The sequence below is a fragment of the Aythya ferina genome, assembly GCF_964211825.1.
Source record: "Aythya ferina genome assembly, chromosome: Z".
Taxonomy (NCBI): Eukaryota; Metazoa; Chordata; class Aves; order Anseriformes; family Anatidae; genus Aythya; species Aythya ferina.
This window is the reverse complement of record NC_140299.1, coordinates 18,386,784-18,401,049: the sequence shown is the minus strand read 5'-3', so window position 1 is coordinate 18,401,049 and position 14,266 is coordinate 18,386,784. Positions and strand designations below refer to the sequence as shown.

Here is a 14,266-nt window from a genome sequence, read left to right as displayed (position 1 = left end):
TGTGGTATATATGGCTTTCAGTGTAAGTAATAGCCAGGAGTTCCTCATTTGTGTGCTGTTCTCTGCATTTTGAATTTATGCAATTCTAGTTAAGACACAAAATTGCTAATCAAAAACTGCTTTAGAATGACTTGGCATTTATTTCACTTGTAGCCTACAGCAAAAGGTGTCCAGTGTGTGTGTGTTCAGATGAAAAATAGAAAAATAATAATAAAAAAAAATAATTACCAAAGAAATAAAATAAGATTAAAAAATAAATAAATTTATGCTTTTGTTATCTACAGGAGCAATGTCTGGAGGCTTCAATTTTCAGGTAACAGATGGCTTGAACTTTGCACCACGACAGATCTTTAGCATCACAGCTCGGACTCTAGTCATTAGTCTTGAAGTGAACAAAGGACTCGGAGTCTTTCCAGGTCTGTTTTTAACACCTTATCATGATTTTGTCCACTTGATAAAATTGCATAGGTGACCATATATAGCTGTACTTGAAAAAAAAAACTATCTCTGTGCTTTTTGAAAGAACAGTTATGTTGTTTCAAATGTTTTTATTTTATGGTCTTTACATTTTTGATATGCCTGTGTGCTTGGGATGATGGAATTTGGCAGTAAAATATATAAGCACAGTGTGACAATAAACACTGTCTGCCTAAGCTCTCAACATTCCTCATTCAGATTAATTTAAAAGCTCTATATAATATTCATAGAATTAGAGGTGCAAAGTGCTGCTTAGAGTATTCAGGCTGTTTTAGGTGGTTGGGATTTTTGCCTGGAGAAAACAGTGAAGCTTGTGTCCACCGAACTCTGAATAGCACACTTAAGCTCACCAGGTTTCTAGTTCACTTTCTTACTGTTTGAGCAGAGTTACGGAGAGCAGCGGAGACTCACTGATGGATCAGAAAGATTGAACAGTTTAAATTTGTATTCATGCATTTGCAGCAAGCTGTGTCAGCAGCTAAGTACTATATTTGAAGAAACTGTACTCCTACAGGAGTTGATGAATACAGAGATTCTCACCAGAGTCGTATATTGCTTTGCATTAGCAAGAGTAATCCCTCATTGAGTTAGTAATCTGACTTTAATTGCAGAATTAAAGGAGAAAGAAAGATTAGCCTTCTCTCAGCAACATCTTGTATCACACTTCATGTTTGTGCTGCCTTCTTTTTTCTTGGAAGCCACAGGGAGATGGGAAATCTCTATAGGTATTAATCTGTGTCTTGATTTATTAATTTCATGCAGAAGAGGAGCATGTCACTTTCTAAGACTTCCTGAATATAAACTGCATAAACAAAGGCTTGCAGCAAAAGCTACTTAAACACAGGCAACAAAAAATGAGATTGTAGCAGCATGATCTTCTTCAGTCAATATAAATGAGATTCACGTAAATCCACTTAAAAGGCTTATTAATCTGTGATTTCAGTGGGTAAGGTTGCCTCAGGCACAGGGATTTACAGAAATTCCCTCTTAAAGCAAAGATAATTGTAAGAAAAGTGTGCCTGATACTTCTATAGAGGGAATAGTTTCTAGATTTTCTATCCATTCTCCAGCTTGGAAGATACAGTGCTTCCTTCAGCGCTGCAGGCTGTATTTATCCAAGCCTACATTTTCTGCTGAATAGTTGCTTGCTTTGAGTTAGCAGAACTCCTATACTGGTTTTAAAAAGTACTGCTAGCTTTTGTACCTGTTCTCTTTCTGATATTTTTAAAGACATTCTGGAGCTGTACAGGTTTCAGTGGTACTTGCTCACTGTGGAATGACAATTAAAACAGTGATGGTGCCGGTTGCTTAACCCCCACACATAAAGACAATAGCCAGTGTTTAGCTATATTTTATAGCACTGTGGGAAATGTTAAGAGACAACTTAAAGAACCTTCCCTCTAGGGAAGTAAAACTTGAATATTTTCTGAAGAATTTGCCATGTTTTCATGACTGGGTATAAACTATTTTCTCAAGCATATTGTTTTGCAATTTTATAAAAGCATGTACTGCTCTCTTCTTTCGCATTGAATATAGCAGATTTGTTTATATGGTTTAGAGATTTCTTCTATCCAACAGCAGATGATTTTATTCAGTGAGCTCAGTAAGCTGACGGATAGATACATGAGTTTGTCTTATGTATGCTAGATATCTAGAATGTGAAGATTTTCTCTCTTCAGGGAAGCAATTGACTGAAGAAGGAATAAGATGAGCTGTCCCTAGAGAAGGAAAGACTTGTGGGTATTCAGAAGCAGAGCTGCCAAGGCTGGTCAGCACACATGATGATCCATAACTATTTAGTAGTGATAGGCAGAATGCTCATACCAGAGTAGTTTCCCAGTTGTAAAAGTTGGCAGAAAAAACAGAGGCCAAAGTTATTAGGTACTGATAACAGCCTTACACTATTGTGTTCCGCTTGTACAGATTAGCTTAGCCCTACTCTGTCACCCATCCCCTGTCTCTGATCCTTTCTGCAGAATTTGGGTGGTGTTGCTTTGTGACCTCTCAGCTCCTAGGCGGGGGAAGAGGCAGGCTGTGCTCTCACTTCCCTTTGCTTTGCCCACTCTGCTGGCTGGCAAATAACCGTCGCTTCCCTGGTGAGGTGTTGGACCAGAGCAGAACCACTGCAGGTGCTGGAGAAGGTTTTTGGTGTCTCAGGAGAAAAGTGCTCACCCATTTTCAGTGTGGATGTTCACCACTCACAGGAGACAGTCATATATGGGGAGGTTCCCATTTCACAGGAGAGTGTGGGAGACTCCAGTGTCCATGGCCCTGCTTGGTATCTCAGCCTCTGCTGCACAGTGAAGTCCCTCATGGTCAAGCCACAGCTCCTGAGAGAGGTCAGGGCCGTTGGGAAGGACCAGGGGCTTTGTGAAAACTCGAAGCAGGTATATCCAGCAGTACAGCGTAACCGTGTTTGTGATTTACTCTGTCTCAATTTGTTATGGCACTGGGGCCTGATTTGCATAAATGAAGTTATTGAGAAATAACTCTGTTTGCAGATACGCGTGGTCTGATGAACTTTTGCTCTCTGTTCTACATTCCTGATCACATCTGGTGTAGTCTGAACACGTGGTCATGCTTCCCTTTCTGCCTGTCACACGGAAGAGGGAGAACAGTAGAGAGAAAAGAAGGGAGACTCCTTGTATTGGATAGAGTGAGAGGATTTTTCAAGGATTTTTCTCCCCCACCTCCAAATTTTACAGGAGAAAGATCTTATTTTGGTTTACTCATCTATAAACACCGAGGTTAAGTGGAGATAGACTGATAATGCAAACCTGAAGGATATGTATTGCTAGTGTCTGAAATTCTGCATTGATACCTATAAAAGCTTGTTGATGAGGAAAAAAAATGTAAAAAGGGAGGCAGAAGTGGGCTCAGAGGGAACAGGACTGTGTGAATCTATTGCTCTTCTAAAAGTATTAGTTAACATCCTTTGTAGTTTTCTGAGTGTATATCATCAGGAAACAGTACATCAAAAAATCACTAAACCAGTCTTTTTTTTTTTTATTTTTAATTTTATTATAGGAAACTATTAGATTTGTTTTTGTCACAGCTATGTCAAAAATTGTCATGGTTTGGCTAAATTCCAGAAAGCTCTTTATAATCTTCAAGTCAGAAGGCACTGGTTAATGCAGTGCTGTGTATTAAAAGAATCCCTCAGTCCTCCATCCATCTTAATAATACTTTATTTCAGGCCATTATTTCTGTTGTGCAGTGTCCTTCTTATTTGTTTAATTCAGTATTTACTTTTTAAACTTCATTCAATGAAAATTGTCCTTCATATTAATAAAGTGTTCAAGTTTTTGATAATTATTTATTTTGGTTTGGGTGCATTCATTAAAAAATGTGCTTTGTTAAGGCTTTTCTCAGCCAAATCAACCAGCCTTCTGTGGGCAACTGGGATTGCTAAATACATTGCCAGTGGTCACTTCAGCTGGAGTTAAATTCAGTTCTAGACATGTAAAAAAAGGGGCAGGGCTTCTTATATATGCACTACTTTTTACTTCGGGTTGCCTTTGCAGAAACAAGAATTTAGCAATTACATGTGCTGAAGATAACTGTACCTTTCCATTTCTGTAAAACAAAGATACTTTATACTGATGTGCTTTTTGATTGAACTCATTGTGGAAGAGTTGTGTGATTTGGAAGTAACTGGAAAAGGGTAAACCTGATGATTTTACAAAACATTATTAAAATGCTAAATAGAATAACTAGATGAAAGGGTGATTTGTACATATAAAATTTTACCATTTTGTGAAAAATTGCTGTTGCAAATCTACTTTTAATTGCTGGTTTTTAGGTTCCAGGAAACCTATTTCACAACATGATCTGAAAGCTGTAACCAGTGATGTGACCAATGCAGGAAACAGAACTATAACTTTTATGATTGTAACTTCCCCCAAACTTGGAAGGCTGATCAGAGTAAATTCTGATAATACCACTCAGGAAATCCTCAGTTTTACACAGTCTATGGTAAGCATTTACTTTATACTGGATAGTTCAGTGGTAGATTGTTACTTCAAAGGGCATCCCAATTGCTTTTTCCTTGCCTGGTCCATTTATATCTGTTTAGTAACTGAGCATATGTGACCCATCAGTGCGATTGCCCAGATTTGCTGTGTCATTAAATATCTGGCATGTAGTAATGAATGCAAGAAGAGCCTTTGTTCCCCTCTCTCTGGATACTAGCAGAGTCTGGCAATTTCCACTGTTTTGCTTGTAACAGTATTTTTTGGGAAGAGCTGTTTTGGTGCCATTAACCGGCAGTCAGAAGTTGGAAGCCTTGACTTTTTGGCAGAAGGCCAAAAGTAGCCTTGTGCCGTATGAAAACTCCAGGTAACAGATTCATTTCAGCTGTGCACAGTCCTCATGGGTGTCCCCAAGAGGACTTTTATTGGCTTGATTGGCTGTGATACTAAGTGTTTAAAGAATCTTAACTGTGATACAGGGTCCCCCACTTGAATGGCTAAAACATGGCAGCTCATGTAACTTGATGGAAAACATTCTTCTGCAACTGAGATGACTTACGTCTGTGTGCTGAGTCTTAATGGAGCTGTGTGCTCTGCACGCTGTAAGTTGTTCTCAGAAAATCCTAGCAAGGGAGATAAAAGGAGCTCGATCATCTGACTTTACAGAAGGAAAAAATAAGAAACAATTTGGATTTAGTCTACATTTACAGATTTAAAAAGTGACTGTTTGACCTGGTAAATTAAATAATGAGAAAATCTGTTGTTTAGAAACAGATACTTGACCAACAAGACTGAGAAAAAAGTTGGCATTCTTATTAGTTCCTACCAAACTTTGAAACAACCTGACTAATGATACTGTTTCCTTCTGTTCTTAAAATGAACGGTTTTTATGAGCATTAAGTGAAACAGTTAGGCATGTCAGACAAGATCTTTCAGGTAGAGTTTTGAAGTTCAGATCTCTTTGCCTACAGATAATGATCTACATATGTTTATTTGATAGTGCCATGTCAGAACATGCCACTTTTTCTCTATAGCTTTAATTCTTACTAATGTGTAGATAACTTTGCTTTGAACTTCGTAAATTGTGTAAGGATCTGAGATGTAATAATGTGTGTGTGTCTTTTCTCTGTTGGAGGTATTTGTATTGGCCACTTTCACTTCAAACAAGTAGAACTAAGTGATTTATTGCAGGTAAAATTAAGGTATCCTAACCAGCTCACTGTTTGTTCTGGCAGAGAATGAGGAGTAAGGGGAAGAAAAATGATCCAAAATAAACTTCCACTGTCTAGTGTGCTGTAGCCACATGAAGTTAAATATCAGTGAAAAAATGACAATGATATTGCAAGCATTGTATATTCTCCATTACACAGAGAATAAGAATTTCAGTTTCTGTTTGGTAATAAAAGGCTTGTAAATCTGATTTAATTTGAAAGTTTTTGCGTTAGTTTTGTTGTTTGTCTTCATTGGCTCCATTCTGTATTGTAGAACTTGGAATTTTACTTCTGAAAAGTAGTATGCAGCTAGATTAAAAAAAAATTTATTACTTTTGCTGAGGTGCATCTTCCTTATGTCCAGTGTCTTATTGCCTTGTGGCCAAAAAAAAAAAAAAAAAAAAGAAGAAGAAGCTGAAATCAGTATTACATTCCAGTGAAGTTTTTCAAGAACAGTTGTTTTGTAGCCAATATAAGGAAATTAATTGTTCTTTAAATTCAATGAGTTGTTTTTTCTCTCTGACAGTATGTTCTATGATAACTTAGAAGAGTTTTCATCTTGCAGCAAGCCACAATGTCATCATTACATTTAAAGTCATTTCAGAGGTAAACAAGGCAATGCTAACCAATTCCATTTTCTTGTCAGTGCAGATATTAGCATGGACTTGCGACTTACTAAAAAAAAAAAAAAGGTATAAAAACTAGAAAGATTAACAGTTGATAACTAAACACTGCTGAATTTATAGGATGTCATGCCTATTCTTGTTACATTAGTTTGCTTTCTCCAAATTGAAGGCCTAGAGGCATGCTTTGGAAGGTTATCTTGAAGCAGCACAACATTTTAATACCACTTCTGTGTGTTTTGTCCCATAATAACCATTAAGGATTAAATCAGTATAGGGAAAACCTGGTGACGTGCATGTAGGATTTTATCACATCAGTCTGAATTCTATGGGCAGTATGATCAGACAGTTTTGAAGCTGGTGAGAAAACTTGCCTCTGGAAGCCTGTTCCCTGGTGAGCTTGGAGGGGGCTGTTTCAGTGGTTTCAGGATTAGCTCTGTCTGTAGCTACAGATTCTGTAGTGCTTAAGTGCCTCATCCTTGATAGCAGCAGGGATTTTTGGATTTCTTTTTCACACCTTTCAAGCGTATGTCATGGGAACATGTGCTAATAAGTTCCTTCAGTTTGTTTGCAAAGCTGTGTAACCCATGTTACAAGTTGTAGACTTAAAACTGCCACCATCGTAGACAGGGATCTCTTTGGCAATTACAAACTAATACAGGCAAGCCAGGTCAGTAGCTGCCTGGGAAGCTGCGAAGGGTTTAATGGGTAGCTGTCTTTTCTTTAGGTCAGAGAATGAATTATCAAGCAAAGCTGAAATAGTGAATGAGAAATAGCAAATGTTCTAGTCTTGTGACTCTTAGGAATCCTACTGAAGTGTCAGCGTATGAAGGTATTGATCTTAAACTTCTGGTGTAGTTTCAGCTGGTGATTATCCTGTATGATAATACTAGCTTTTGGTTTTGGGTCTGAACAGATGAGTGGTTGTATCTAGCATAAATCTGTTTTTCAACTAGGCTTGTCTGGCAACACTGAGTATGTTCAAAGGGAGAAATGCAGGATAAAATAACTTCATAATATAAGCTTCATACACAGCCATTGTGTGTGAGCTAAGCTACAAAACCCTTTCTTGAACAATGTCTTATGATTTTTTTCTCTCCTTACGCTCCTGTATTTAAAATTAATCTCCTCGTATACCTATTGCTATCTTTACCCCAAAACAGGTGAATGAAGGTGTGATCATGTATGAGCACTTAGATGCAGAGTCAGCTGGCTGGAGTGCAGAAGATTTCTTTACGTTTACCGTCTCCTCTCCACCGTCAGCTCTGGACCTCCAGGTGTTCAATATTGTCATTTCGTATGAAATTACCAGGCATGGTCGGAACAGTCGTCTTCTAGCAAATACAGGTAAATATGCTGTGCTGGTTGGGCCTTCTGGTTGTTTAGGATCTGTCAGCATTCCAATGAACAAATGAGAAAAAACGAAAGATAATTTTTCTTTGGTAGCAAATGACTGGAATACTTTCATCACAGAGTATAGTGTAGATAGTAGTTGCATCACTGCGTCTTTAAAAATGCGATTAACCACCTATGTTAGATTCTTCCTACTGCTGTAGTTGGTATCCTCCATTTTGCTGTAACAATAGAGATAATGAAAGAGTCCTCTGGAGCTTTGAGATACTGATATTTCTTTAATCATGCTCTATGATCAATAGAATATGTAATCTCTTATATGCAAGTCTATTTTAAGAACAGTGATAATATATTTCTAGCCATGACATTTGAGAATCGAGGATACCATTAAAGAGAAATATGTGATTCCGTAGTCTCTTTTTTGAGCATCATGAATTTTTAAAACACATTACCTAATTTCTGAAATGTTGCAGCTATGAAACAGTCAGTTTCTAAGAATCTCTTTTTGTTTCTACTAGGTACCATAGTCCAGGAAGGAGGTAGAGTGTTAATCAACAAAACAAATTTAGATGCCTCAAATCTGTTGATAAAGCTACCTGAGGTACAGCGCTCCATGTATGAAGTCTGGTATCAAGTTGTATCTTTACCCCTACATGGTGTGATTATTGTCGGAGAAAGGAATGTTACAAAAGAAAAACCTAATTTCTCCCAATACATCCTGGACAAATTTGGAATTGTGTACATGCACGATAATTCTGAATCACTTAGTGACAATTTCACTTTTGCTGTTTGGTTAAACCTAAAGACCAAGTCTGCAACAAAGCCCCATAGTGAAGTTTTGGAGGAGATATTTAATATCACTGTTGTTCCAGTGAATGACCAAGCTCCAGAACTGAAGACTAAAAGGCTGCACTTGAGAGTCCTGCAGGGAGATGTGTCAGTGCTGGGGTCAGAGAATCTGAAAGTTGAAGACCTAGATAACAACCCAGCTGAGCTTAAATACACCATAGTTAGCAACCCCAATAATGGTTATTTAGCAATGAAGAGCAATCTCAGTGTCTCTGTACAGGATTTCACACAAGCTGATATCGACAATGGTAGGGTTTGGTTTGTACAGGATGGAAGTTCTTCCTCTGGCGTGTTTTATTTCAGTGTGACTGATGGTAAACATCGTCCTTTATACAAACTTTTCAGTCTTGAAGTAATACCAATCGCTCTTGTCCTGGTCAACCTTACCGATGTTGCACTTCCACAGGGCCAGACATCTGTCACTATTACTAATGTGCAGCTTTCAGCTGTCTCAAATGGAAAGAGCACTAATATCATGTATGAAATAACTCAGCCTCTAAAGAATGGGCACCTGATGATTGGAAACGAGAAGGTTAGTAAATTTGAGCAAGCAGATTTGTACTCAGGAAGACTGTCGTACCACCTGACAAATCTCACTGTGTTCGAAGAAGTACTGGAGTTTATGATATTCACTGCAGAAAGTAATCTGACAGGACAAGTACTGAAAATCAGAATGAAGCCCTTAGTGCAAGTTGTATCTGACATGCAGATTTCAAATAAAGCTGTGTATAAATTCAGAAGCAGTGACCTGGATGCTTCTGAGCTAGCTAATTTAACAAACAGTAATCCTAGATTTGAAGTGCTAGTGCCCCCAACTCATGGAAGGATTGTAAAAAAAAGGTTTGTGAATGATGCAGAGTTTGAAGATATTCAGACATTCACCCAAGCTGACATTGATAGAGGTGTTGTGCTTCTTGACATAGATGCAAATATGACAGGTGTTGATCTGTTAAATGACTCATTCACATTTATGCTCAGGGCAGATGATGTTCAGCCTGCTGTCGGACATTTTGAGTATTCCATAGTGCCATATAGTCCTCTGCTTGTGCAGGGTTTTACAGCTGAAGTGCCTGTCATAACCAGTACGACCGCTTTAAAAATCCACAGTACCTCAAAGGACGATGCACCAGTTTCCTCCCATAATGAAGAACCCACAGTAGCACCACAGAAGACCGTCCCAATCATGTTCCCAGGTCAGAATCACTGGGGAAATCTACATGAGGAAGGCCCATTGCTAAACCTAGCAGTGGGAACGAGGGGATCTGCAGGGATTGAGACCACAGATTGGGCTGATGCCAAGAGTCCCAGAGAGCAAGCAGGTGAAAGCAGCAACCCTTGGTACATCATTATCCCCCTGGTCGTGGTGTCTGTGCTGCTCATCATTGCTGTTATTTCTGTGTGCATTTTGCTAATGTGTCAGAAGAAAGAGAAGGCAAAACCACTTGTCAAAAATCAGATGGATGTAATCCTCAGTAGTCCAGGTCATTGTCTGGAACGAAGCTTGACTGTGCCTACTGTTACGGTGACCCCTCTCTTGAAGGGAGCTGAGCAAAGTACAGCCTCGACACCAATGGCAGTAAGACATGAACAGCTACTTCCTATGGTGGTTTCTCCAACTGTAGAACAGCCTTTGCAAAATAGCTGGTTAAACCTTGATCCTGAAATGATCCAGTATTGTCGAAAAACAAACCCAACTTTGAAGCGCAATCAGTACTGGGTGTAGTTCATGGCCGCTTTCGGTCATGCTAATTGAGGTAGCATGGAAAAGAAAGTATACACTATTGACATGTAATTTGTTCTTTATTATGCTTATTTATTATAAGTCAAATGATGCACTGTTTATTAGGTAAAACCCAAATACCTGCAAAATAATAATAAAAATCTTACTGGTTACAGTGGCCATAGAGTAAGATTTCCAGTTCATACTTAAGCAAGATTCCTACCTAAGTCAGTGCATAATTTGTCACTGTAGATTTTGAGTGCATCCTGTGTATACAATATTTCTTATTTCCCATGACAGGGATAAAGTAGAACCTTCTGTTGTGGATTATGTGTATTTTAACATAATAATTATTTTGAAGAACTAAGTTTGCTATAAAGATTTTGTGTACTTTCCTGAACTGTCATTTCTGTTGTAAGAACTTTCAACTGTTTTTACAAGTAATTGTCAAGGTGCTAATCTCTTTAATGTTGGTTTGACCTGAAGGCTGTTCAAAGGCCAGTACTAAAGAAACAAAGCTGTGTTATTTCGCCAAGTGTTCATCTGCATCAGCGAACTTGAAATCTAGAATTCATCTCAGCAATAATTTACAGCAGTGGCAGTGGATAAGTGTTCTGGTAAAACATTATGAGGTGTTTTTTTTTGTTAGTTGCTTTTTTCTTGTTTGTTTTGTTTTGTTTTCCTTATTTGTTGCTGAAATCTAGTCTTTGATGTCTGCAGACTAGTAAAATGCATCCATGACCTCTAATCCACATGGCAAAAACAATGTATCTGACAGCCTGTCTGCTGCATTACCTTTAGCCTTAGGTTATATCTGCAAGTGCATATCAAATTTTATATTCCTGACTAAGGGCTAAATTCTGCCTTCAGTGAAGCAAGCATAACTCTCTCTGGAGTCTGTGAGTTCAGCTAGATGACAGCAGCATCAAGTCCTTTGCTGCACACTAGCATGTGTTGAGGAACTAGAGACAGAAACAATGCTGTGACTAAAAACATACTCCCTTCTGAAGTTTCACAATTTACCCTTCATCTCCTAGAATGCAGATCAAATGTGCCTTATACCCTGTGACAAGTACTACCTACTCTAATTTAGGTCTGCTAATAAAATGTGCAATAATTTCTCTGTAAAGGGGATATTTTTATATTTATGGAAATCCAACCTCAGTAGTGATATGCAGCCTCCTGTTAAGGTCTGTTCTTTCTTCCACTGAAAACTGCAAAATTCTTGTTGACTTCAGAGGACAAATTGACCACTGAACTTCTCATCTATTTTTGTACTTTGCTTTACAGCTTCCAATTAGCTTGCCTGTAAAAACACTGTGCTCAATGTCAAGATGTCTCACTGCTGCATTATTATTATTCACACTGGAATGACATTTTCATTTGAGCCCAAATACTGCCGGTCTTGCTTTTGTAGAGTGAATGTATGGGACTGAACATCCTTGGTGCTATTCATTTCATGGTACTTATTTGTTGTTGTTGCTGCTTGATTATGTTTTTGACATTTATATATTTCAGCTGAAGGAAATTTTCACCCATGAGGAAGGCCAGACTAAGTCACTGCTTACTGCTGTGTCCCAGGAACAAAACACACAAGCAGTGGGGGCAATCCTTCTAATCTTTCCCTCTGCCACAGGCAGCCTCAGTTGGCGCATTTTGAAACAATGCATTGTTCAGAGCCCACTCCCAGGAGAGAGGTCAGTGTCTATGAGAAATATACAGGACACATCTTCAGCTGGTTGAGTTAGTACAGCAATAGTGAGTAAGGATGTGAACCCTTTGTATGCTCAGACTAAAATACATTTGAACCCGAATACACAGTTTTATTTATCTGTCATTACTATTTTTCCTTGGTGCCATTGTAAGCAGGCTTGAGCTCACCCAGCACTGCCAGTGTAAAAGGCTGGGATGTTGAGATGTCCCAGATGGACTGCTGCAGCCCTGTGTTACAAAACTCTCTATATAGACTTTTTCCACTTTTCCAAAGAAAATCTTTGGGACTGTTTTTAGAAACTCTCAGTCAGAGCGGTGGTACTGTCAGCTATTGCAAGAACACACCAGCATCCTTTGTGGAGGTGCAGTTGCACATCTCCAGCCATTTCCTGAGACCTGTTCTGCTAGCTCCAAGCAAACAGCAGCTTCCTCCAGATCCCAGCTGTCAGCTGAGCATTTGCAAAACCCTTCCTCCAAAGCCTTTTAGCTGGTAGCAGGAACCCGATCCCTTTGTACCTTCTTCAAGGCTCCACTACAACGAGGAATAAAGAACTATAATCCAACACTTCCTGGACACTTAAAGAAGCATGTCTAACACTTCTCTACCACTGAGACCTTCCTGTCAACAGCAAAAGAGGTATCGTACTCCGTGAGACTAAGTGATGTGTTTCCAACGCTGTACCAAAATAAGGCTGCTGGAGTCTGATGACAAAGTCCTGTGGCCCCCTGAAAAGCTGAATATAAATGTGGAAGTGAAATATGTTGCTAAGTGTGTATCACTGTAAAGACAATGAAGCCCAAACTTGCTGTGTTTACTGTGCAGTGGAGATGTAACATCGGTCTGCAGTAATGATGATAATGGTAAAAAATGAGATCATGACATAGTATTGAGTGAATCAAAATAACAGCAATGGATTTAGAACCCCAGAACTGAATGGACCTGCTGAATGTCTGTATTTATATGTTTAGAGCAAGAAATTTTACATGAAAAATGCTGAAAAGGTTGCAGATTTTGTGCTGGCTCTTTTTTATGTAAACGTAATTGACTAAACCCTTGTTCTCTATTTCAAAAAAATGCTTTTGCCTGTCAACAGATGTTCAAGTAAATCAGGCAGTATGGAGTTGTATTTTGAGTATTGGCTCAATTTCAAAAGCACTGAGATTTTTTTTTTTTTTTTCCCCAATTATTAAAAACAATGTTAAGGCCTAATTCATCAGTGAAGTGTACCAGCAACCAGTTTGCTCTCTCAGTTGGTGCTGCTGTGATACAGCTTTGCCATAATACCTGCCATACGTTGGAACATTCTGATGAGAACTCTATATGGAGAAGTATATTGTATCAGTGATTACTGGCTTTCATATAAAATGTTATATTGCAAAATGTATTTGATAATTATGTATGTTTTTTACTTTAATATTGTATCCTGAGTCTGTATTAAAAAAATTGAGTGCCTTCATGTAAGCTCTCCCTGTGGACAATACAGAATAGTCTCTGGAAGAGGAGAGTTCATCTTTTTTTTAACGTAGGTATTTAATACAGGTGAAGTGAGCTGTTCTTCTGAGGTGCCTGTCTCTTCTTGTTGACTCTAAATGAGCAAGTCTCATCCTCTGTTTCCTAAATAACTATCAATCAAAAAAGTCTTCTGGAAAACAAATGATTTGTACTTATGGATTCCTTTTGTAATTCCAGGAACATAGCTAGTTTATGGTCAGGATCTGGTTTGAATTTTTTGGTTGTTTCCTTAGTCCTGCAGCTGTGTGTTTTATTTCTTGAAGATGTGGTTTATGAAGGATTCCCTTTCTTACCAAATGGAGTTTTAAATTGCAGCAAAAAAGTGCCTTGAAAATATATATAAAATCAATAAATTGTTTTGTTTATAATCCACACACGTAGGTTTTTGTGTGTTCTTTGAAGACCTACAGAGTACTGTGGTGCAAGAAGAGAACAGGATCCCACTGCCAGTAACAGTGCTCTAATGTGCTTTCAGATGTTTCTTTTTTAAATGAGACACATGCTGAGGTCTGTGTTGTGCTGTGCCCAGCACTGTGCCTCTAACATAATGCACATGGCCGGAAAAGGAGAGAAACCTCATCATGCATCCACCTGGCTGCATTCAGCACTGGCATGAACATAACACCAAAATTAACACATTTGTTTGAACTGGCTCAGGCAGCACTGTGTTGGGTGTATTTCAGGATTAAAGTTTTTTTTTTTTCCTTTTTTTTTTTTTTTTCTCTTTCAATGCACATGTTTAGAAGGTCTTAAAATATCAGTTTCTTAAATGTTAATACACTAGTGCTGTCTTGTCTCTCTTTCATAAGGCAGTAGAGAAGCCTCTCATGACCTGT

At 38.4% G+C, this 14,266-nt stretch overlaps 1 protein-coding gene across 1 annotated transcript in view; it reads left to right on the top strand.

The window, feature by feature from the left end:
* Positions 1-13,802, top strand: part of LOC311426888 (chondroitin sulfate proteoglycan 4-like) — a 37,040-nt gene extending 23,238 nt beyond the window's left edge. The window contains exons 7-10 of the mRNA XM_084503679.1: positions 285-416; positions 4,280-4,452; positions 7,446-7,629; positions 8,154-13,802. Of these exons, the coding sequence (XP_084359805.1) occupies positions 285-416; positions 4,280-4,452; positions 7,446-7,629; positions 8,154-10,207 (2,543 nt within the window). The 3' untranslated portion in view covers positions 10,208-13,802. The remainder of the gene's footprint in view (positions 1-284; positions 417-4,279; positions 4,453-7,445; positions 7,630-8,153) is intronic.
* The last annotated feature ends 464 nt before the right edge of the window (positions 13,803-14,266 follow it).